The following is a 20,863-nucleotide window of genomic DNA, read 5'->3' as shown; positions in this document are numbered from 1 at the left end:
TGTCTGCTTGACGTTTATTCAGCTGTGTAAAAACTATAACTTTAATCTCAGCCAAACCGATTTACTCAGGAACAAATAAAATACAAAAAAAAGCCAAACAATAACAAGTTTTCTAAGTGACTTATATATCATGTTTAACCTCCTAAGACCCGAACTCTTCCACTGCATGCATTTTTATTTTCTCTTTGATATTTGGGCATATTGGGGCCCGATAAATGTATAAACAAAGAAAAATCTGATTTTTGTTTTTATGAAAAATCAGAGCCACATATAAAGGTATTCGTTTAAAATTTTGATAGAACAGTAGTAGTATAATGTCCTCGTAAATGGATATCAGGCCGTTGAAGAGCAAAAATGAGTATTTTGGTCTAAATAACCCAAAGAGAGAGAGTGTGTGTGTGTGTGTGTGTGTGTGGATAGATAGATATGGACGCCAGGTCCTAGGAGGTTAACCTGAGTAGCGAAAGACGGCGGTGGGTTTGAAAACGAATTGCCGGGAGTCCGGTGTTCTCACCGGCTCTAGTGAGCCTAGCCCCCGGCTAGCTATCGAGCTGGTGGGTAACAGACGTCTCCGTAAACGTCGGAGCGCTTTTGAAAATATGTGGTGTCTTGATAAACTGAGCAGATATTTGAGGTTTGCACAGCTACATTCTCGCCTGAAAATGTGTAAAACGTTTATTTTGTGACCCAGAAAGAATAATAAGAGTAACATTAAAACTAACTAGCTGCCGCCATTATTGGAAACTGAGCAGGGCCGCGCTATGAATTCTGGGACACAGCTTCTTCTTCTTCAGGGTTTAACGGCAGTTGGCATCCTTGTACATGCAGTCCTGCCATCTTCTGTTTCAGTCCGTTATTACACTCTTAAATCCTACTACTTATTCCTGCGTCTTTTGTGATCTTACAAAGCTTCAAACGACGCGTCGACTATTAAATTAATCGTCGACTATTTTGATAGTCGACGAAATCGTGACTAGTCGACTAATCGTGGCAGCCCTAATTCATGGCACACCTGGTTTTAATTATCATTGCAAAGGAAATAAAGATTGATATAATTGCTTGACATATCTATTAATAGGAAGTATAAATAAAGAACTGTGCTGTTAATAACAACTCGTATGGTGAAATGCTTCCTCTTCATTGTGCAATGTGAATGCTGCCGTTTTCCTATTGTTCCACTCCAGAGTGACCCCTGCTGTAGTAAAAGCCCATTACACTGTTAACTTTAATCTAGAGTAGCTCATATATAATTGTCTTCCTTTAAATTTCAGTTCCATTATTGTGGATTTCCTTTTGTTCGAAACTTCCCCCAACTCTGTGTTTCTCTTTGTTTTGCTGTCAATCTTCAGGTACTTCAGCAGCAGGAGTGTAAACTGCTGTATCCCCGGAAAGAAGGCCAAAAGCCAGAAAACAAGAGTAAAAACAGATACAAGAATATCCTCCCCTGTGAGTCACACAGCAGCCTGCCATTTCCTGCCTCTCCAACTTCCTGTGGAAAGTGACACAAATAGACAATGTAGAGGCCTAAGCAGAGCATGCAGAGTTTTGCTTTGATGGCTCACAGCCTTTACGTTATGTTTGGGGAGGGGACAAAATCTAGTGTGGTCTCACAAAGCTGTAGACTTTTTGTTGTGTACTAATAGTTTTTACTTTGTGTTTTCAGTCGATACGACACGTGTTGAAATCAGGGAAATGGATCCTGATGTTCCTGGTTCAGACTACATCAATGCCAACTATATCAGAGTGAGTGTGTTCAGCATTAGATAAGACGTGTATCAACAAATGCATTATAAAAAAATATAGTAGTAGTAGTAATAATAATGAGTATTCCTGGGATTTTGAGAACATTTATCTGGTAGCATGCTAGGTTCTCATCTTCATGTGATCATAGCTGCATAATTATCATTCATGCTCACACCCATAGAGTATGCATGAAGATGGACGTTTTGTGGAGGAGGGGAAAGTCTTCATTGCCACCCAAGGGTGTCTACAAAACACAGTCGTTGACTTCTGGAAGATGGTGTATCAGGAGAATTCACATGTAATTGTCATGACCACAAAGGAGATGGAACGAGGACGGGTGAGCAGTTTGCAGCAAGCGTCCCCCAAATATGCAGCTTTATATTTTAGCAGAGGGTCTGTGGGGCAGTGAAACTCTAGTTCCATGTACAAAATACCTAAAGGAAAGCTAATGGACGTAATGGAAATGTCTTACTTTTCCTGATATAATTTTTCTTTTGCTGTTATCTTTTTTCTTTATCCTGTTTCAGTGGATGGAAGAGAAAAACTGTCAACATAAAAACATATTTCTGATTTAATTTAAAATGCTCACATTTTATGCATTGCCCTATATGAAATACTGGTGGTTTGCTCTCACTCATTTTTGTTCAGCTTTTTCAGATGTAAAGCATTATTAGATGGCTGTAGATTGGTGTGCGGTCATGTAGTAGCAATGATGGCGTGTGTTAAGTTTAGGGGGGAGGGGAGAAAGATGGCTGATATGACATGTAAGCTGATTGAAAAGCTGCTCGAGATGAGCGGGTTCTTTCGATGGTCTAATACTCGTCAGTCAGAGCAGTATTTTTCATTAGAGAGGGCAAATCAAACAGTGTTGGAAGGTCATGCTTCAGGAATTTTTAGTATCAAAAGCTTCATTCCCAGCATTGTAGTGCATTTTTCATTTTATTATTTATTTATTTTTTTTAATGCACACTTTGTGTCTTTTCAGTATCAGTTTGACTGATAAAAGACGTTAATGCAGCAGGCACTTGGGCATTTTTGCATGCTTTAAAATATTCATAGATCTACACACACAGGCACGACTTGCTCTTCTATTTTTGTGTACTTTACACATCAAGTACATCATGTAAATAGATGCTGCATGCACCATTATAAACCCTTTCATACGTCAGACGTATTTAAAACCAAGAAAATAAAAACAATTACAGCAAGATTTGTGCTTATGTTTAAAACTTTCCGCAGACTTAAAACCATAGATATCTAAGCTTTGAGTTGAATATTAAGAACTACATCCATGTTACCCTTTGCTGCCAAACAGTCACCTTTTAGGCTGGATGGAAAACTAAATCCTACTTTTTGCTCTGATTTAGAACAAATGTTTCCGTTACTGGCCAGACCTTCATGCCACTAAGGAGTTTGGAAAAGTGCTGGTGAGGAATGTGGACGAGCGGCCAGCACAAGACCATATCCTGAGGAAGCTGGAGGTGACACGTCTGGACCGGGTAGGGAACGCTCTATTCCCAGTCTGAGCCGACCCACTGACCTGAGGACAAATTATCTCACACCACACATGCACATGCTTGTGTTTGTACACTATAAGCTTGCACTTGTGGATTCACAGATCCACAATCCAGTGCTCATGCTCAGTTTTTTTTGTGCTAAATGCATAAATGCATAAATAATCTTTAATGCTGCGTTTGGCACGTGTATACAATAATAAGCAAAAAGTTCAGAGTGCCTGCCTTTCTTTTTTTTCTGTGTTTATTAATGAAAGCTTAGAGGCTGTTGCTTTGATCAGTGAGGAACACTGAATATTTCAGGGGTGATATTTGGACACACACACACACAGTCTGGATGTTAGGTGGGCTATAGCAACAGAGATGGAATATCCTCTGTTAACTTTTATTACAGTTCTTCTTTAAATGGGTTAAATTTTGATTTGAGTATTTTCTTTTCATTTCAGTCTAGTTCCAGTTAGTTTCCAGAATAGGTCTGTATGTTTCAGTTCAGTTTTTATTCAGAAGAAATGTGATCAGAAGCACGACGTAGGCTATTCAGATAAGGTGTGACAACACAAACAACACTTTGGTTTATTGAGAATTATGATGTTATTTGATTGTGAGTTTCCATTAACACAGTCTCATCAGGCTGATTTGGAGAGGAAATGTCTTAGGTTCTAGGAATCCTTTGGTTTTCATTTTCCGATAGCTAGTTCTGTTTTGTTTGTTTGTTTGTTTGTTTGTTTGTTTGTTTGTTTGTTTGTTTGTTTTTTAAATCGTTTTTTGGTAACTTCACCTCATCATATTTGTCACTTATAGAAGGAGCCTGTGAGGTACATCTGGCACTATCAGTACCTGAGCTGGCCAGACCACGGAGTGCCCAACGAGCCTGGAGGCGTCCTCTGGTTCCTAGAGGAGGTCAACCGCACCCAGAGCACCATTCCACACACTGGGCCAATTGTCGTCCACTGCAGGTATGACAAGGAAGAAAATGGACTATTTTATTATAGGATGCTCATGCAACTTCACTAATTCTGGGTTGGGATTATAAAAAAAACAACACCAAAGAGATCGGTTTCTCACACTGACAATAAGTTATGTTCTTCTGCATACACATACATAAAGCACTTTGTTAGAAGCATCTGCTGTTGTGTTTTTTTTTATTTTTTTTTTTTTTTTTTTATTTTTATATATGCAGGCATCCCATCAGCCAGTGATGTACTGAAAGATGAAAGTCTGTTGATATCAAAATGGTGCGACTGGCATCTCAGTGACTTGTCTGTGATAGCACTGTCGGTACTGGGCAGCTGGTTTGACTACTTTTGAAATTGCTGAACTCCTGGTGGTTTCTACAGTTTACTGAGAGTGGTTATAAAAATATTGATGACTGCTCCTTACAACTGGAAAGTGTCCCAGAATCAGAAACCTATAGTTCAGCATCAGGTTTAATTCCTTGTAACCAGGAACTGAAATCTGAGACTAACAAAAAAAACCCCAGCTTGTTTGATGAATATCCATTTGGGGTTGTGGTCAAAATTTGACATTAATACCAAGAACCTGGGAACCCTACCTGCTGGTTAAAGTCTGCACTTGGTATAGTGGCATATACACTTTTGGCCTCTTAATGTGAGTTGGTCATAGTTTAAATATAGTTTCATAGTTGAAACTAAAGCTGGCTGTGTTTGTGTTTACATATTTATTTATCGTTTCCTTTTACAAGTTTCGTTTTACTTTCATAGTCACAAAGAGTTAGTCACAAAGCAAGTTCAAAGTGTTTTTGTGAACATGAGGAAGAACAGTGGACTTCAGCAGTCTGTCCAGCCACCAGATCACCAGAATGCCTTTGAAATGAGCTAAAAGTACAAATCTACACAATGTATGTCAATCAGGCTGGCCCCAGCTGAAAATGCTCCTGTGGTTGTAAGGGTTAATCGTAAGCACCTAAATTTCACCAACTGAATTTGTTTAATTTATTTATTTTTTTCCAGTTGGCCACTTGGGTGTGCTATGATTAAGGTTTATAATCTGGAGTTAAGAACGCCAGTTTGGTTAACAACTTGTCAGTTTTAAATTTCATTTTAATTCGGCCGATATAGTGTGACCACAATGTGGTCGGCCACAATCAATGTCGACCTCCGATTAAGTCCCAAGCTCGGTGTTCCTTCAGAAATGAAGGTTTAAACACACACACTCTTAATCTCGCTGAATATAACTAAATATAATAGGTAATTTTGAGGGCCTAACTATTAAAAGTCTGTAGAGAACAGGCAGCTGTTTGATCTGTTTTTAATGGATATATCAAAACAAGCAACACACACATTGTTGCGATAAATGCAATGTCTTGAAAAAAAAATCCCAAATTAATTAACATAAAAAACATTTTTTTTAAAAATTCAGACGTACAGTTTTGCACACACACTGTGTCTATTGCGTTTGCAGACATGTTGATAGCAAATGTTTTAAACAGTTTTTTTTAGTGTGGTATTCTGTCTCTTAACACACCCATCCAAACATGTACTGTAAACACAAGGACAACACTGACCTGACTCTTAAACACAGCGGTCAGCTGGCTTCAGATAAATCCGCCTCTATAAACAGAGATGTGCTTATGCACAGTCTGTAAGCAAGGACCAAGATAGCAGAAGCCTTCTGGTTGTCTCAGCACTGTTTACCAGTCAAGTTTGAGCGGGGTTTGGTTTCATGCAACTCAACAGTCCATATTCTGGTTTTGCAGTCAATTCAGCAGTTTCACATTTTAAGCTTATCTGCATTTGTAAACAGTGGGCCTGATTTCTGCTGACTACTTTGAAAGCACCACAATTTTCCATTGCCTTCACGGTCTACATCAGCAGATATTAATGGTGGGATTGTTGATGAAAATTGTTGATTTTTTTTTTTTTCCCCTAAAGCAATAAATGGAAATAAAAACAAGTGAAACCTCAGCTTATACTTGTGTGCTCAAATATTCTCATAACTGTTTTTCACCTGGATTCTGATGCTTTTCTTCAAGTATTGTAGCTACACATGGTTTTAACCTTAAACTTCTTCTTGTTAAAGTGCAGGCATCGGCAGAACTGGCACAATTATCGTCATTGACATCCTTATCGACATTATTAACCGCCAAGGTATGAGGCTCAGATATGAAACTTTCTGGATTGTGAATCCTTTACTTTTTAATAAAGATATATATCTTTGTTCTGCTAACATTTGGATCTGCGTGTTTTAGGTCTCGACTGCGACATCGATGTCCCAAAGACCATCCAGAGGGTACGTCAGCAGAGATCAGGCATGGTGCAAACAGAGGCTCAGTATAAGTTCATCTACATGGCTGTGCAGCAGTACATAGACACAGTGCAGAAGAGACTGGAGGAGGAGCAGGTAATTGGCTATATTAGTGTTTTTTACTGTATTAAAACATTAGATTTTTGACAGAGCAGTGAAGGCGTGTAAAGTCCGTCAGTTACATTTTAAACGCTAGAGCTGAGAGGCAAATCATCAGCATGTCAGCTGGTTAGGCGTGTTTACCACTTGCTCTTTCACTGCTGAATGTGGTTACAGTTTGAGATTTAGTAATTTCAGTAGATGACAGATTAATTAATTTTTTGTCACTTTTCAGAGGAATAAGATGACAGAGAGGGAATATTCCAATATCAAATATCCCCAGATGACCAACTCGAGGTCCAAGCACAACATGACCTCCTCACGCTCTTCTTCTGTGTAAGTCCATCAGGCATACACGTGTTAAAAAAATGTCATCATAGGACTTAAGCAGGGTTTGACAGTGGGTTCATTTTCACAGCGATTATTTTCTCTTTTAGGCTGACAAACGACGATTCATCAAGCGTATACGAGAACATAAACTTCAAAAGCCCTCAGACATCTTTCAGCAGTAATACCAGGAGGTAAAATCGGCGCCGTGGACCTCCTCTTCTGTCTGCCTCTCTGTAAGTGTCAATTTTTATTTCCATGTTTCTCAGAGATCCATCCTTTAAGCTAGGAAAAAAAAAGCCCAACATTGTTTGTTTCATTGTTTCCTTTTCCTTCTGCCTTAGTCACTTTAGAAAACTACCACAAGCATTTCTGGTTTCACGTGCTGGATTCCATTAACAGTAAATGTAGCTTTGGGTGGAAAAAACAAAACAAAACTAACTTAAGCCTGACGTGTCAGAAAATGTTTCCCCTAAAATCAAAGCTCAAGGTGTTCTTCCGCTGATGGCGGAAAGTTCTGTTTCTTCTAGTGTTGAATTAATTTTCCGTGTGTAAGCAGAAAGGTACTTTTCCTATATTTTTTCAGTTTTAAATTATAGGTTAGCCAGGAGCAGCCGAGTTGGCTTTAAAGAATACCAGTGCTCCCTTCTTTTTTTTTTTTTTATTTATTTATTTTTTTTTAAGAGCAACAAAAGACTGAATTTAATTTCAAATTATAATGAACCTCAGTTCTCACACTGTCATTCTTTTCTGTCATGGTGACTAATATAAGCACCAAGACAAGGAACCCAGCAGTGTTACAGGGAATGAATCATGACTTTGATTCTGGGGTCACAGGCACCAAACGTATTCTGAATACAGCATTGATTACAGTTGAATGTATTTAAAATGCATTAATTGAATGTGGCATGTTGTTTCTGGAGGACTTCTGTCAGATATGTTTTAAAATGCATAACATAAAAGACTAACTACCATTCTCCTCAGCCTCTCTCTGTCTTTCTTGGCTCAAACTTTGATACAAATATGGAAAAGATTTAATTTTCATGGGTAGTTTCAAATTTTTAGCTGTGCATCAGTGTTTACGAGCGTGTGGTTGGAGGCGTATATGATTGTATGTAGAAAGTATTAAGTAAGTAATGGGTGCACTTAAACCTGCACCTATTGCTGCTTGATGTGCAGCACTCAACAGGGAATGTTGAAGAGCAGCATGATGGACCAATAAATTCCTAAATATCAAAATGTCCTGAGTGAAGTTATAAAAATCTAATTAATAATAAATGAGTAAATAAGATCCCTGCCAGAAAGACTGAGGACATGTTTGTGTAACTTCAGTGATGCTTGAGAACAGCGTCATTATATTTATTTTATAATTTCGATCTGATTCGAGCATCAAGTCATGAAATGTAAAATCCAAACCGTACTTGGTCTACATGTCTGTGTTTCTTTCACTTTCTCAGCTCCTGAAAATCCCTTGGGAGGGTGGGGGGGACTCCACACTCGGTACACTCCACATCGCTGGATCTTGGCGTGGACCGAAAGTGGCGGGCTGATGTGTCTGCTGCCACCGTCCTGCTGGACTTCTGTCTGTCCGGACTTCTGTGGAGTCCACAGCATAGTGCCCTTACTCAGGCCCCCCACTTCCACTTGCCCTTTTTCTTCCCTCCTGTGCTAATGCTTCTCCCTTTCTTAACCAGCACAAGTGCCTTGTCACAGGATGTGTCTGTAATCTAGCCAACCCAAACCCACTGTTACTCTCCAAGTCTACATGAGGGCGAAAAACAGTTTTCTCTTAGGGTGACAGATATTAAATGTGGAGCCCGGCCTGGCCTCAAGTGAACGTAGCTGTGTGGGACTAAGGGAAGAGGTCAAAACTAAGCCGTTTGTCCGCACGCTGCCCCGACTCACTCGGTTATCTCTTTCTCAGTCTTGGCTGCTTGTCGTCTAAATTGGATTCTAAGACCGTTTTTGCTGTGTTCTGTCTGTCCAGCTGTGGTGGTTATTAATGTGGCCGCTGAGTGATGGCAAGGGCAGTTGCATAACCTGCTTCATGACCCCAGTCACAAGACGGGCAAGCAAGTCCCCTCCCTCCTTTGAATCTTTAATGAAGTTGTCTTTTTAAGTTGTGAAAGTGAATAAATTTTATTTAGATATGACTGATTATCAAAGTTTTGTATTTTGAAGGAGTTATATATAATCTCACTAGCTGCAAATGCAATCCACTGTTCTTTGACAATTTTGGAGGTGATTTGTTTTCGCTTTCGGGACAAATCCCATCTGCCCCGACTGTCTATGAACGTGAACATGACCTCCAGTTAAAGAACAGTCATTCATGAAAACTAGGGCTGTTCTGTCCATGAAGTCATTTTTTTTCTTTTACTGATGTTGGTATAATGGTTATGTTTTGATGTTTATTTAAATATATATTTATAAAGATGCGCTGTGGTGTAAGAAATCATTCTTAGATATTTGAAGTCCATATTTGACAGAAAACTGGGTGGAAAGGATTCCTGAATGGACGGTCGGAGTCGTGCTCAGCCGACCGCCGTCTCGCAGCTTAGTTTGACTGGTCGTCCTTGTTAATCAGCGGGTCTGATGCTGTTCAACATCTGTCAGGGGGTAGATTGTCACAAGGAGACAAGGGAAAGGGGGGCGATTACAGTGAGGCAGATGGCCATCTGGCCCACTGTAATCACCCCGAGATTGAAGAATAGATTTGTCTCCAAAAAGTAATTTAGAAGATGGCCGTAATCCAGGCTTGATGATAGCAGAGAGAGTAAGCTGACGTCACTGATGTGATAAGGAAGACAGCGGTGCCGCTGTGCAAAGGGCTGTGCAGCAGCTTGTTGGCTACTTTTAGCCTCAAGAAGCAGCACCAAAATATCCTGTGCAAATAGAAGCGTAGAAAGGTTGGAAGTCTGTCCTAGATGGTTTAAACCGTAGTCACTCAATGTCCTGAAAACCCTTTTTTTTTTTTTTTTTTTTAAACCCAACAAACTACTGAATGTCTGACCGGTGGAACGTACCCTTGGTAATATGTTCAGTCCACTTTTTTCCTATTCAAGCATCAAAATAAAAGCGTGACTGAGTGGCACTCGTTCACACCGTTCGTCTTTACAGCTGGACTCCTGCAGGTGCAGCTTGTGATTTAATGTTATTTTTGAAATGAACACAATTTATGATGCAGCCAAGCACAATCAAGTTCTTCTTTCTTTAAACGGTTGACTCTTATGTGAATAAAAGCTCTGTTTTACATGAATGTCGGTGAAGGCCCACAGGACGTCTGTGGGTGAAGAAAATGCTGCACCACTTGTTCGTCCCTTGAATTCGAGCACTGATGGCGTGTGAATCCTCCTGTTTTTGTTGTTTTTGTTTTTCTCTTCATGAACTGTGATTTATGTCCAATGAATGAGACTTGTTGGTTTGTTTTCTTCGTCCTGCGCTGGGATAATTTTTTCTTTCTTTCTTGTATTTTTCTTCTGCCTCTATTGGTCAGATTGTGTTTATGATTTGGTGAAACATCAGTACTTGAAAGTGTGAAACTGCTGAACCTCAGGCTGTGTGGATGTTCGTCAGCTTTTTTGTTTTTTTTGTAGTGCACTAAATTTTTGCCATCAGTGTTTATCTTTTTGTTTTTTGTTTCAGATTGTATAGTTTTTGATTTTTATTTGTTCTTGCTTTTTTTTGTACCTTGACTTTTTTGTAAATCTGTAATTTTACCAATGATAAAATTCAGGCTCTGAGTTGTACCAGCGCACACAGAGCTTTGCAGAAGTAATGTGGTATTTTCACTCTGCTCGTCATCTTACACTTACTTGAACATGAGTTCAATGTGTGTGCATTTCGGAGGTTTTTTGTTTGTTTGTTTTGTTAGTTTTTGTTTTTTCATCCCCCTGTTCCTCTGATTGCAGTAAACCCGAAATGAGTAGTGTCGTTCAGTGGAAGCTTTTCCCTTTTGCTCTTTTTCTTGCACTGGCTCCACCCAGACGCCTTGTTTTTTGCTGTATAGACTACAACGGCTGACACGATGATCTGTCAGAGCAACAAAATGATTTATCATAGTTTAATAAAACTCTATGATGGCACTATATAAAGTTAAATGTTTTCATTTGATTTTATGTTCTTTTAGTTTGTTACTTCAAAGGAGAGAGAATCTTTCATTCTACAGTCACGTCATATTTTAAATATCGGTACGTTTTATAAAAATAATTGGGTCTTTACCAAGGTCTTCATATCATTTAAATACAGTCTCAGGTGTATGTGTGAGTGTGTGAGACTCATTACAGCTGCTTAATTATTTACAAAAATAAGCCAAAGTGCAGCAGTGTGTGGAAAAACTAAGGACTTGCTGCTTTCAAAGAAGTGAAGAGGGTAATGTAGCAGCTAGGTGCTGCTAATCAAAGGCATTTGATTTACTGATTATCCAGAAATGTGAGCATCTCTGCATAAAGGAAAGAAGCAACTGCTGTTGGGAAGGAATATGTAGCTACTTCTAAAAACTCAAACTTCCAACGTTCCAGACTGGGATTATTTATAAGTGGAAAAAACATTTGGGACAGGTGCCAGTCTGTCTTGGAGTGGACGTTTGAGCAAATTCAGACTGAGGTCAAACCATGCAGTTCTAAGAGAAACCACGACCAAAGACATGAGCGCTACGTTTCAGGCCTGAGTTGATGTTAAAGTTTATGATAGCACAAAACTTTGGAACTATGAAAAAGTTGCTGGGAGAAGGCCTCCTTTCTCCTGTGCACAGTACAGTAGTTTAGGTTTGCAAAGCTGGATCTTAGCAAACCACAAGACTTCAGGAACAGGACATATGAGACCAAAGTGAAGATGTTTAATGCACAGTGCTATGTTTAACAAAAACACAGCCCATGAGCACAAACACCTCACACCAGCTGTCAACCATGGTGGTGGAGAGGTGATAATCTGGGTTTTGCAACCACAGGACTTTGGCTCCTTGCAGTCTTTGAGTCAACTATGAATTTCTCTGTATACCAAAGTATTCAAGTCAAATATGACGCCATCTGTCTGACAGCTAAAGCTTTGCTCAAACTGGGTCATGCAAAAGGAGAATGATCCCACTGTAGCAAATCTGCTACAGACTGTCTGAAAAAGAAAAGAATCATCGTGCTACAATTACCCGTCAGAGTCCAGACCTCATCTTTGGGTGGAACATTTATGCTGTACCTAAACGAATGCCCGCAAATCTCAATGAAGTGAAAGCAATGTTGTAAAGAAGAGAGTGGGCTAAAAATCCTCCACAGTGATGTGAGAGTTTGATAAAGTCTTACAGAAAATCATTACTTTAACTTTTATTGCTGCTAAAGGTGGTTCTACAAGCTACTGAATCATGGGCTGTGCTAATGACAAGCTCATACCTTTCTATGCTTAGTCACTCCATTTGTCATTTCATTTGGTAAAAGCTTTACAGCACGATACTGATCACCAACCTGCTCGTACTAAAAGCAAGGCAGGAAAGACTGAAAAAACACCAGTGTTTCATGGTTGAAGTGGCTTAAAGAAAATATGCTTTAGAACTCCAGAGCAAATAAAACAGGCGATGAGTGTGAAATTAGTGCTTTCCTAGCTGAATTTCAACAAGCTAGTTTTCTTTTGCTGCCTGTCACAAGAAAATTGGCCGTTCAAATCTGCTTTATTGGAGGCAGGCATTTATAAAAGGCTTCTTTATAGGAAATGATCAATTTAAATGTAGAGAAGTTTATTTCCAACTAACAAGAACTTATTAAGAAGTATTTATTTTGACTTCCTTTTTCTATTTAGGGGAAACTGCTTCGAGGCCGTGATTCAGCACCTTTCTCTTTCGCCTGGATTTATTGTTTAACCACATTTACCGGCAGCTTCAGCTGGTACTTGAGGAAATTCTCCTTTTATGGCTTCCTCTAAATGAAGCTCGAATCAACATAATGCTCTTATCATCCATATGCCACGTGTGAGCTCTGGAAAGCCCCCACAACCTAACTTTTCCGTCATGTCACACAGAATCCAGGAAGAAATAAAGACGGCTTCCTGTCCAGACAAAGGAGGAGGTGGCTTTTATGGTGACGGTTTAATGGTTACATAGGGCATGGTTTGTTTTTTAACTTGATAATGAGATTACGCTTTGTTTTGATTAGCATAAAAGGGTGTGAGTAGCTTTGTGTCTGTTTGAGGCTTTAGAAACTTAATTTGTGATTCAACTTTGTTCAAATGATTTATTTTCCAGAATCATAATCTGAGTTTTTGTTTGTTTTTTATTTAAAGTTTGTACAAAAGGTCTTAAGAAAACACACTTTACACATAGTTTTTCATTGACATACTGGGAACACTTCTTCGTGCTGCCAGACGGACATTTGCAAAGCAAAGTTCAACTTTCATGTGCCAGCGTCTCTGAGCTTTCCTGGTTGTGTACAAGTAGACACAATAAATTAACCCAGCTGCGCTCCAGTCCATTGAGCCTGCTAGAAAGCAAAAATCATGTCTAATTTCAAAATACAAGCGCAGATTAAAGTGCTGAGATTCTTCATCTTCTCTGTGCCGCTAAACAAACACAGTGAAGCTGGTCTCGCTTCACTGTGTGGTGTTATTTGTAAATCAGTCGTGTCCACAGACTGTAAAAGATGGACATAGCTGCTGGTTCATGGTCTACCATTGAAGCCTTTAGTTTTATTTTTTATTGTTTTAAATATACATAATGAGTGGCTGTGATATGATAAGACCCACCCACTTTAGAAAAATGAGGTAATAAATCAGGTGAGAAGTACGTAGTTCTCCCTGCTGGCTAAGGCGCATCCACGTTGGCTTCACTTTACAGACTGAAGCTAGTCCATCCTTTATCTACAGTTTATGGTTGTCTGTGTGAACAAGAAATTTCATCTCATTATAACGTAAAAAAAGAAAAAAAAAACAAGCTATGTCAAGAATTCTTGTGCCCTATAACACCATAATAACATGTCACTGGTAAAAATGGCTGCAGTCAGTGTTACTTTACGGGCTGTTTGCCTGCTTGCAGTTTTTTAAACCGCCACCGGGAGGCACTGAGGTCAAATGTCTAAAAAAGCTTGCACATAGACGCTTTAAGCTTTGTGGCTCTTTTTCAAATTGAAAATGTGAGGAGCTGTTTCTGTGTAGCAATAATAAAATACACTTTTAAGACAATTTGGAAATAATAATAATAATAATAATTAAAATGTCACACAACAGTACAAATGTATCATTCACAATATTCTAAGCATTTACAAGTGAAGTCCAGGTAGTTTCAATGTTTATCCCACCAGTTTCTTGAACATGGCACTGGTGATGTTGGGGTTGGGGGTGGTACTGATGGTCGTGTGGGTGCTTTCGCTGAAGCAGCGCATATTCCCGGTGCTGAACACGCACTGCAGAGGCCACAAAACGACCACAATAAGCAGCACAAGGAGCAGAATGAAGAGGATCATCTTCTTGCAGTCAGCCACTCTGTCCACCATAGTGAGATGGCGCTGTGGAAGCTCGGGAGCAGTGTCCATCTTGGAGGACCCAATGTCAATGCAGACGCAGAAGGCCGTAGGACTTTCAGGGTCCCCTGAGCTATTATGATTCTGCCTGCTCTTGTAGCACAGCCTCTCCCCCTCCAGCCACACCGGCTCCTCCTGCTGCTGGTGGCTGGGCAGCTCGCAGAGGACCTCGCGGCTGGTGGCTAGGGCTGGGGGTCCTTCCTTTGGCAAAATAGTGGCCTGCCGGCAGATGGGGCAACGGATGTCTAAGGTGGGGTTTTTGTTGTTGTGGTTGGACAGCGCATTGAGGCGGGAAAGGCACTCCAGGCAGAAGGTGTGGGTGCACTGCAGCTGCTTGGGTGTTTTGAAGACATTGTCGTAGGTGTTGTAGCAGATGGAGCACTCGGGCTGGTTTGCCACTGACACCTTCTTTTGCAGCTCTCCAGCGTCTTCCTGCGAGGGTATCGTCACGTGCCAAACCTGCTGGGTATCTTCCATCTTTAGAGGTCTTTGACGTCCTTTGTCAACTCTCCTTTTGGGCTCTCAGGCTGTTGCCTTGGTCTGTCCTGAAGTCCCTGCTGGAGTGAAATGCACAGATTAGTATTCAGAGTTCTTAAAAATGCCGTAGAAATTGCAACAGTTTACAGTCATGCCTAGCCAAGGCAGGATTTATCCAGTATGAGTGGATAAATCCTTAGTGTTCTTAGCCTCACTTGGTACACTGATAATATTACAAAGTTTAAAGTTTTTATCCTGTCAAGGAGCATTTCGGGAACGATGCATAACTGGTCAAATATGCTGTGTGATAAGGCAGCATGCACAAAGATATATAAATCAGTTAAGTGACCACAAAATGAAAAGAAGCCCTCCAGCCCCTACACAGTGTGGGCAGTGCTGCAGGTACAGCGCCAGTAATGACAACATTTTGATCGTGCCTCAAAAAAGAAAAGCCAAAGACCTTTAGTTCTGCTATAAATCATAGAACTTATTAACGGCTGCTGGATGCGCACTGTGTAGTTTAGTGTTGTAATGTAGAGGGAGTGAATGAGTCAGTCTTCAGTAAGCAATGAAAGCCAAGGATCTCTTTTTTTGTTATTTGTTGAACGCTGTTTGTTGAACATCCTGGTCAACACCTACGGGGTTATCAGATTTTCACGCTGGGTGAATGTCTTCATTGTGGAAATGTAAAGCGTGGGGACTCGTGTTGAGAGTCACCCTGATTGTTTTGGGAATCCATTCCTGTTCTGGGGTCTCTACAAGACTGTTCAGTGTATTATACAGCATCTCTCATCAGCTGCAGTGAATATTAAAAGAATCTACATTATCTAACCAGTTTTGATATAATTGTTTAAAACTGGTGGGAATAAAGCGGCTTCACTGAAGGCTGGAGAGCCTCCACACAGAGAGCCTTCTTTTGGTTTGTACTTCCTCTTAAAAAACGTCCTGTCATCGCAGCTCACATGCACCACGCTGAGCTTATCTTGGTTGGCTTTTACGACAGATACCGTCTCCTTCAAGTTTTAACTTCGTCACCTTTTTTTACATCACGTCTAACTGCCTGCTGAATAGTGACTCATAGAATTTGTTTGGATCCTTTACCTGTCTTTTTTTTGTATCTTTGTGTTTTATCTTGTACTTTCTTTTATATTTTATTAAAACATCTGATGAACACCCTCTAAAACAGCCGAATGGATTATTTCTTTACTCTTCTGGAAATATTAACCGATTCATTGATGTGTGAAAAATGGGAGAGTCTCAAAATGAATCCACAATAAAAGTCCCTATTCCATTCAAACTCAAAGCTTCATATATCTTCCTAGGAAAGAACCCTAATGTTGTAGTTTTGGTATTAAAAGTCAGTCATTTTGAGGGTTTCTGTGTGTTTGTGGATTAGGGATGAATGATGTCAGCACAGGTGTTCTCCTCTCTGTGCCCCGAGGGCCGGTCTTGTCCCAGTTCTCCCATCTACACAAAGTCCCTGCTTGTTCTCCACCTAATCATTCCATCTGCCCTTCACATTCCTGCACAGGGAGCTCTCTCCCTCCACATGTCTGCTGAATGCTTCAGTAGGATGAGGACAGATTTCTCGGTATAATTACACCCGTCTTATCAGTTTAAAGACTCCTTTAACCGCGGATTCTGAATCAATTACACTCTCTTTCAAATTGCGGTTTAGTTGTCGGGCGTGCCCCTTTACTGGACGCCCGTGGCACTGCAGTACGAGGTAGAAGACCTCCAGATAACACTCCCAGTGACTAGTGTCTGATGCAGCACACTGAAAATTCAGTTCATTTCAATATTACCAACGCTGATTAACCACAAAATGACACTTACGCAAAACAAGCATACTTTGAACATTTTAAGGATTTAGCAAATATTTAAACACCTACTTAAAGGTTCATATGTGGCTAATTATTGTATTTCATGTGTTTTAAAGGCACACTGAGCCAGGTCAAGGTCTTACGAAAAGAGGAAAAGTCGTTTGATGATCCCACGCAAGCTCCCTGCATCTACAGTAATAAAGTAGCTAAATTTAAACTGATTGGCTGGATGTGACATCTCCTGCTCTGTTTCCATGTCTGTTAATCTGGTAACAAACTTGTTAAACTTTTACAGGTTTCAGTCTGGTGGCTGGTCAGAAGGAATGCACTGAGGACACTTCACAGATTATAGTCTGACTCTCTGACCTTACAAATTTACTTCATTTAGAAAGAAACATCTGCTCACAGGGACATTGTGTTTGTTTGTTTGTTTGGTTGTTGTTGTTCTTGTTTTGGTAGTTGAATCTGTGGGATTGCTTCTGGAAATTTCCTGTAAAAATTCTACTGTTAATGTGTAAAGATTGTAATACTTCAGAGTTTATCATTAGCCCCTGTGGGCTCTGTTTAAGTATTAGTAGACTGCCCTAGCACACGGCTCGAGCAATACGCAGTAATAGGACAGAGTCGGTTAAACTTTAGAGATATCAACCGCTGTGAGTCCATTTCACTTGTTTTGGTGCAAAAGAAAGTGACAGCAGGTGCACTGCAGAGAGAACAACACAACCTCCCCCCTAACAAAAGGAAAGGTTTTGCACTTGGCTTCCACAGACCATTTCTTTCTCCTTTGCTCTCTTGATTTTTAAAAAATTACAGCTACAAACTGTTACACGCCCTCATTCAGAGGAAAAGCTATAAAAAAACTGATATTGTTCATCAGGTCAAATATTAACTCAAACTCAGTCGTTGCTCAACCCTTAACACTTCAAAACACCACTAAATCTCTTTGTATTTGCGCAGTGCTTTGCTTTGACCTTCCCTTTGCAATCACACATTGCTGACCAGGTGCACATGTTTTTTTCTCCTCACCCATCCCACTGACACAATTCTTTTACAACTTATTTGTGTATTACTATCCCATCCCCCTCCCACCCACCCACCTCGCTTCTTTGTGTCAGGCTCAACTGCCATCTCTAGTGTTGCACTACCTGTTCTCCATTTGAAAGGTAAATGTAACTCGACCTGCCGACAGTTTGAACTAGGGGCGGCTCGAGACGGTTTAACTGATCGTGAGATTAGGTCGAGGCAAAAACAGATCTGTTCAGCAGGTAGCATGTGTACGCGCAAAGGACAATGCAGGAAGCAGTAGTGCAGACATCTGATAAACTGAATACACAGATAGCCACTGGTGAAATGTGGCTGCTGCAGCAGGAGATCATGAACATGTGTTGTGACGGTACCACTCTTTGCATCTCAGCAGTATGGAGATGAGATAAAACAGCCTCATTTGTCAAAGACAGCCTGGAGTGTCATTTTGTTCAATTTAACGGGTAATAATAAATAATCAAATATGGGTGCAAACACTAAAGTGCAGCATTTAAAGCCTTTTAGTTTAACATCAGTGAGCTTCAAACTGTTTAAAAAATTGCCTCAAAACAGCATGAAGAACAAAAGTTCAGTTTACCTGTTAGATGATTAAGATGTGCTCCTGTCTTGATCGCGGTTGGGCCGAGCTCAGCTCACTCCCTCAGAACTTGACAAAGCATTTTTCTCTCAGTCAAATTCAACTGACTTCCAAATTCACACCAGGGAGTTTGGGGTGTTAATTGTGCCTCTGCTCAGGTTGAGGTCCTCCTCCGTGGTGTTTGTTCGAGTGGGTGCGTGTTCAGAGGCTGAGTAACGGCTCGCTGTGTGAGAGTCAGCTCTGAGTTGTCCCTCCTCAGTGTCACCTGTCAGGCTCTGTCAGCTCCCCTTTTTAGCCCTCTATGTAAATGGCCTCAACAGAGTTTTGGCCTTGAGGCGGGGAGGGAGGAGGAGGAAGGGGAGGAGGAAGACGCCTCACAACTTCAAGGAGAGTAGTACACATTACTGGCCTGTCTTTTTATGTTCTTTCATGCCTCTTTCTGCCTGTGCTCACTGTCTCTCCACACATAAAACAAACACCTATAACCTACAGCACACTAATCACACTCAATCTGATATATTATTGACGTGACTGCAACATTCATTTTCTTGTCAACAGCACTCAAGTCTGTGCCCTTAAAACAAAAACCTTTAGGACTGGCTTTTTCAGAGAATAAATAAATGCAAACAGACTGAAACTGCTGTTTTTTTAAAAAAAATTTTTACACAACCAGTGTGCTTAAGATACACAATACATATACAGGTCTCACTTCCATGTAGCCACTGATAAGGTGGTGATAGAGGAATATCTTCCCGCCAGAGCACCGCTGCATATACGAACAGGCTCTCGCTCCACTTGTAGTGCTGCTGGTCAACATTACAAGCCGTTATAATTCAGCCTGATACATTTTCCAAAACTTTCCGAGCTACACTTCATTAAGAAAAGAAAACAAAAATGACATCATGTTTGATCTCAGAGGGCGAGATCGCCATTAAGGAGGTCAGAGCTCAGAGATTAGAAAGACTTCTCTTCAAATCTGTATTTGAAAGACTGTCAGGATATTCAATCAGCACCTCTAACAGGATATAAACACAAAAGTAACAACGGCATCCACCGTGAAGAGGCTACTGCTCATTTATATGACTTGAAGGATGTGTGTTGGGTGTTTTATTTGATTACTCATTACATCTTATGGAAATGACTAATGGCTGTTGGCCATTAGCAATAATATGTCTCTGCAATAACAGCTTCCTAACTGACTCAGTTATTTAGTAACCCAAGCACAAATACTGCTCTATCGTATCAGCAAAGTCATTTCTTGGGCACTAAGCAGAGCGGCCTTTGACGAAGGAGAAGGTGTACAATCAGATGTTTTCTTTGTTGTTTTTGTTTAATTCCCTTTCCTGGAATCCATGTATTGGGCCAAATAATAAACATGCCAAAGATTTAGTGAGAGTGTAATTCTATAGTGAATGATGTTGCACGATAGATGGCAGGGAAATGATACACGTGAGAAGGGAATGTGTTTGTGCAGACGGGCCATAAAATGACACAATGTTGACTGTCTGTCCTCTTGAACTGACAGTTACTCAAACAATGAATATGATAGTCTCAACCTCTATGGCCATGCCTCCAAGGTCAGAATCTCCTGCTGTTTCATTTTAGTAGGAATATGTGCACAGTGTTGGCGGTAAGTGACATGATTATTTTTAATTAACACTGAGGATTCTCAGATGTGCCTCCTACTGGATTTGTAAATGTTCGCATCTACAGCTTGCATGAATTTCGTTTTCCACTTTCCTGTCGAGAAATTTCCATGAATCTCTGTCCTTCATCTAGTTCAGAAAGCAACACATAGGCGTCTTAATGTTTTACCAGACTGCATGACGTCACTCCAGTCCCCAGCGTTTGTCTCCAGTGGCTCCCTGTGCATTTCTTTAAGTTCGATTACTTATAAAGAAACAAACTGTCCCTAATGTTTATGGTAGTTTTGTTTTAATGGAGAGAGACAGACTCTCAACCAAATATCCAGAAAAGTAAAACAAACAAAACAAAAAGTACTTGATCCCCTGTATCCCACTGATTGGCTCTGTGCCCATCTGATCCACGCATAAAAAAACAATTGACCACAGAAACAATTTCTCCCAGGCCAAAGATCTGTCAAAGGACATAAGCAGCAAGCTTGTAGACCTCCACAAGGCTGGAGTGGGAGTGGACTGTAAAGCTCGTCTCAAGGACCTGCAAATGATTCTGAGAAGGCTGGAAGAAAGTCCTTTGGTCAGCACAAGGTTTAAAAAAAAGGGGTTTTCTGGCATCATCTCGACCATCCCCACAGTCAAGCATGGAGGTGGCAACATTTTATTTGGGGGCTGTTTTTCTGCTAAGGTTACAGGACAGCTACACAGCATTGAGGGGTTAACGGACGTTGTCATGTATTGTAAAATCTTGGACAAGAGCCACCTTTCCTCAATCAGAACACTGAAGCTGCCATGTCCAGCATATCAGTGACCCAAAACATTACACAAAGTTAAAGCCCTATAGAAAATCTGTGGAGCTGAAACT

At 40.4% G+C, this 20,863-nt stretch overlaps 2 protein-coding genes across 4 annotated transcripts in view; one reads left to right on the top strand and one right to left on the bottom strand.

Annotated features, from left to right (window-relative positions):
- Positions 1 to 9,932, top strand: part of LOC102206562 (tyrosine-protein phosphatase non-receptor type 11-like) — a 13,288-nt gene extending 3,356 nt beyond the window's left edge. For both annotated transcript variants that reach the window (XM_005730807.1, XM_005730806.1), the window contains exons 5-14: positions 1,350 to 1,446; positions 1,664 to 1,743; positions 1,925 to 2,080; positions 3,111 to 3,242; positions 4,059 to 4,213; positions 6,297 to 6,364; positions 6,466 to 6,617; positions 6,856 to 6,956; positions 7,058 to 7,183; positions 8,405 to 9,932. In XM_005730807.1, coding sequence (XP_005730864.1) covers positions 1,350 to 1,446; positions 1,664 to 1,743; positions 1,925 to 2,080; positions 3,111 to 3,242; positions 4,059 to 4,213; positions 6,297 to 6,364; positions 6,466 to 6,617; positions 6,856 to 6,956; positions 7,058 to 7,145 — 1,029 coding nt within the window. In that variant the 3' untranslated portion in view covers positions 7,146 to 7,183; positions 8,405 to 9,932. The remainder of the gene's footprint in view (positions 1 to 1,349; positions 1,447 to 1,663; positions 1,744 to 1,924; positions 2,081 to 3,110; positions 3,243 to 4,058; positions 4,214 to 6,296; positions 6,365 to 6,465; positions 6,618 to 6,855; positions 6,957 to 7,057; positions 7,184 to 8,404) is intronic.
- Positions 9,933 to 13,180: 3,248 nt separating this feature from the next.
- rnf223 (ring finger protein 223) lies at positions 13,181 to 18,641 on the bottom strand. Of its 2 annotated transcripts, none has more exons than XM_005730804.1 (2): positions 18,362 to 18,641; positions 13,181 to 14,997 (listed from the first exon to the last, which is right to left on the bottom strand). In XM_005730804.1, the coding sequence occupies exon 2, from the start codon at positions 14,915 to 14,917 to the stop codon at positions 14,210 to 14,212; it is 708 nt and encodes a 235-aa protein (XP_005730861.1). In that variant the 5' UTR covers positions 14,918 to 14,997; positions 18,362 to 18,641; the 3' UTR covers positions 13,181 to 14,209. The 2 variants fall into 2 exon arrangements, with proteins under 2 accessions (XP_005730861.1, XP_005730862.1); XM_005730805.1 differs by having other exon boundaries at positions 13,181 to 14,994.
- Between the last annotated feature and the right edge of the window lie 2,222 nt (positions 18,642 to 20,863).

This window comes from Pundamilia nyererei, unplaced genomic scaffold, assembly GCF_000239375.1.
Source record: "Pundamilia nyererei isolate P.nyererei 1_Seehausen unplaced genomic scaffold, PunNye1.0 scaffold00039, whole genome shotgun sequence".
NCBI lineage: Eukaryota > Metazoa > Chordata > Actinopteri > Cichliformes > Cichlidae > Pundamilia > Pundamilia nyererei.
Note: the sequence above shows the minus strand (reverse complement) of the source record. Positions and strands in the feature narration are given on the sequence as shown.

Coding starts and splice junctions, on each gene's coding strand:
- rnf223 (XM_005730804.1), bottom strand. CDS start 14,917: ATGGAAGATACCCAGCAGGTTTGGCACGTGACGATACCCTCGCAGGAA.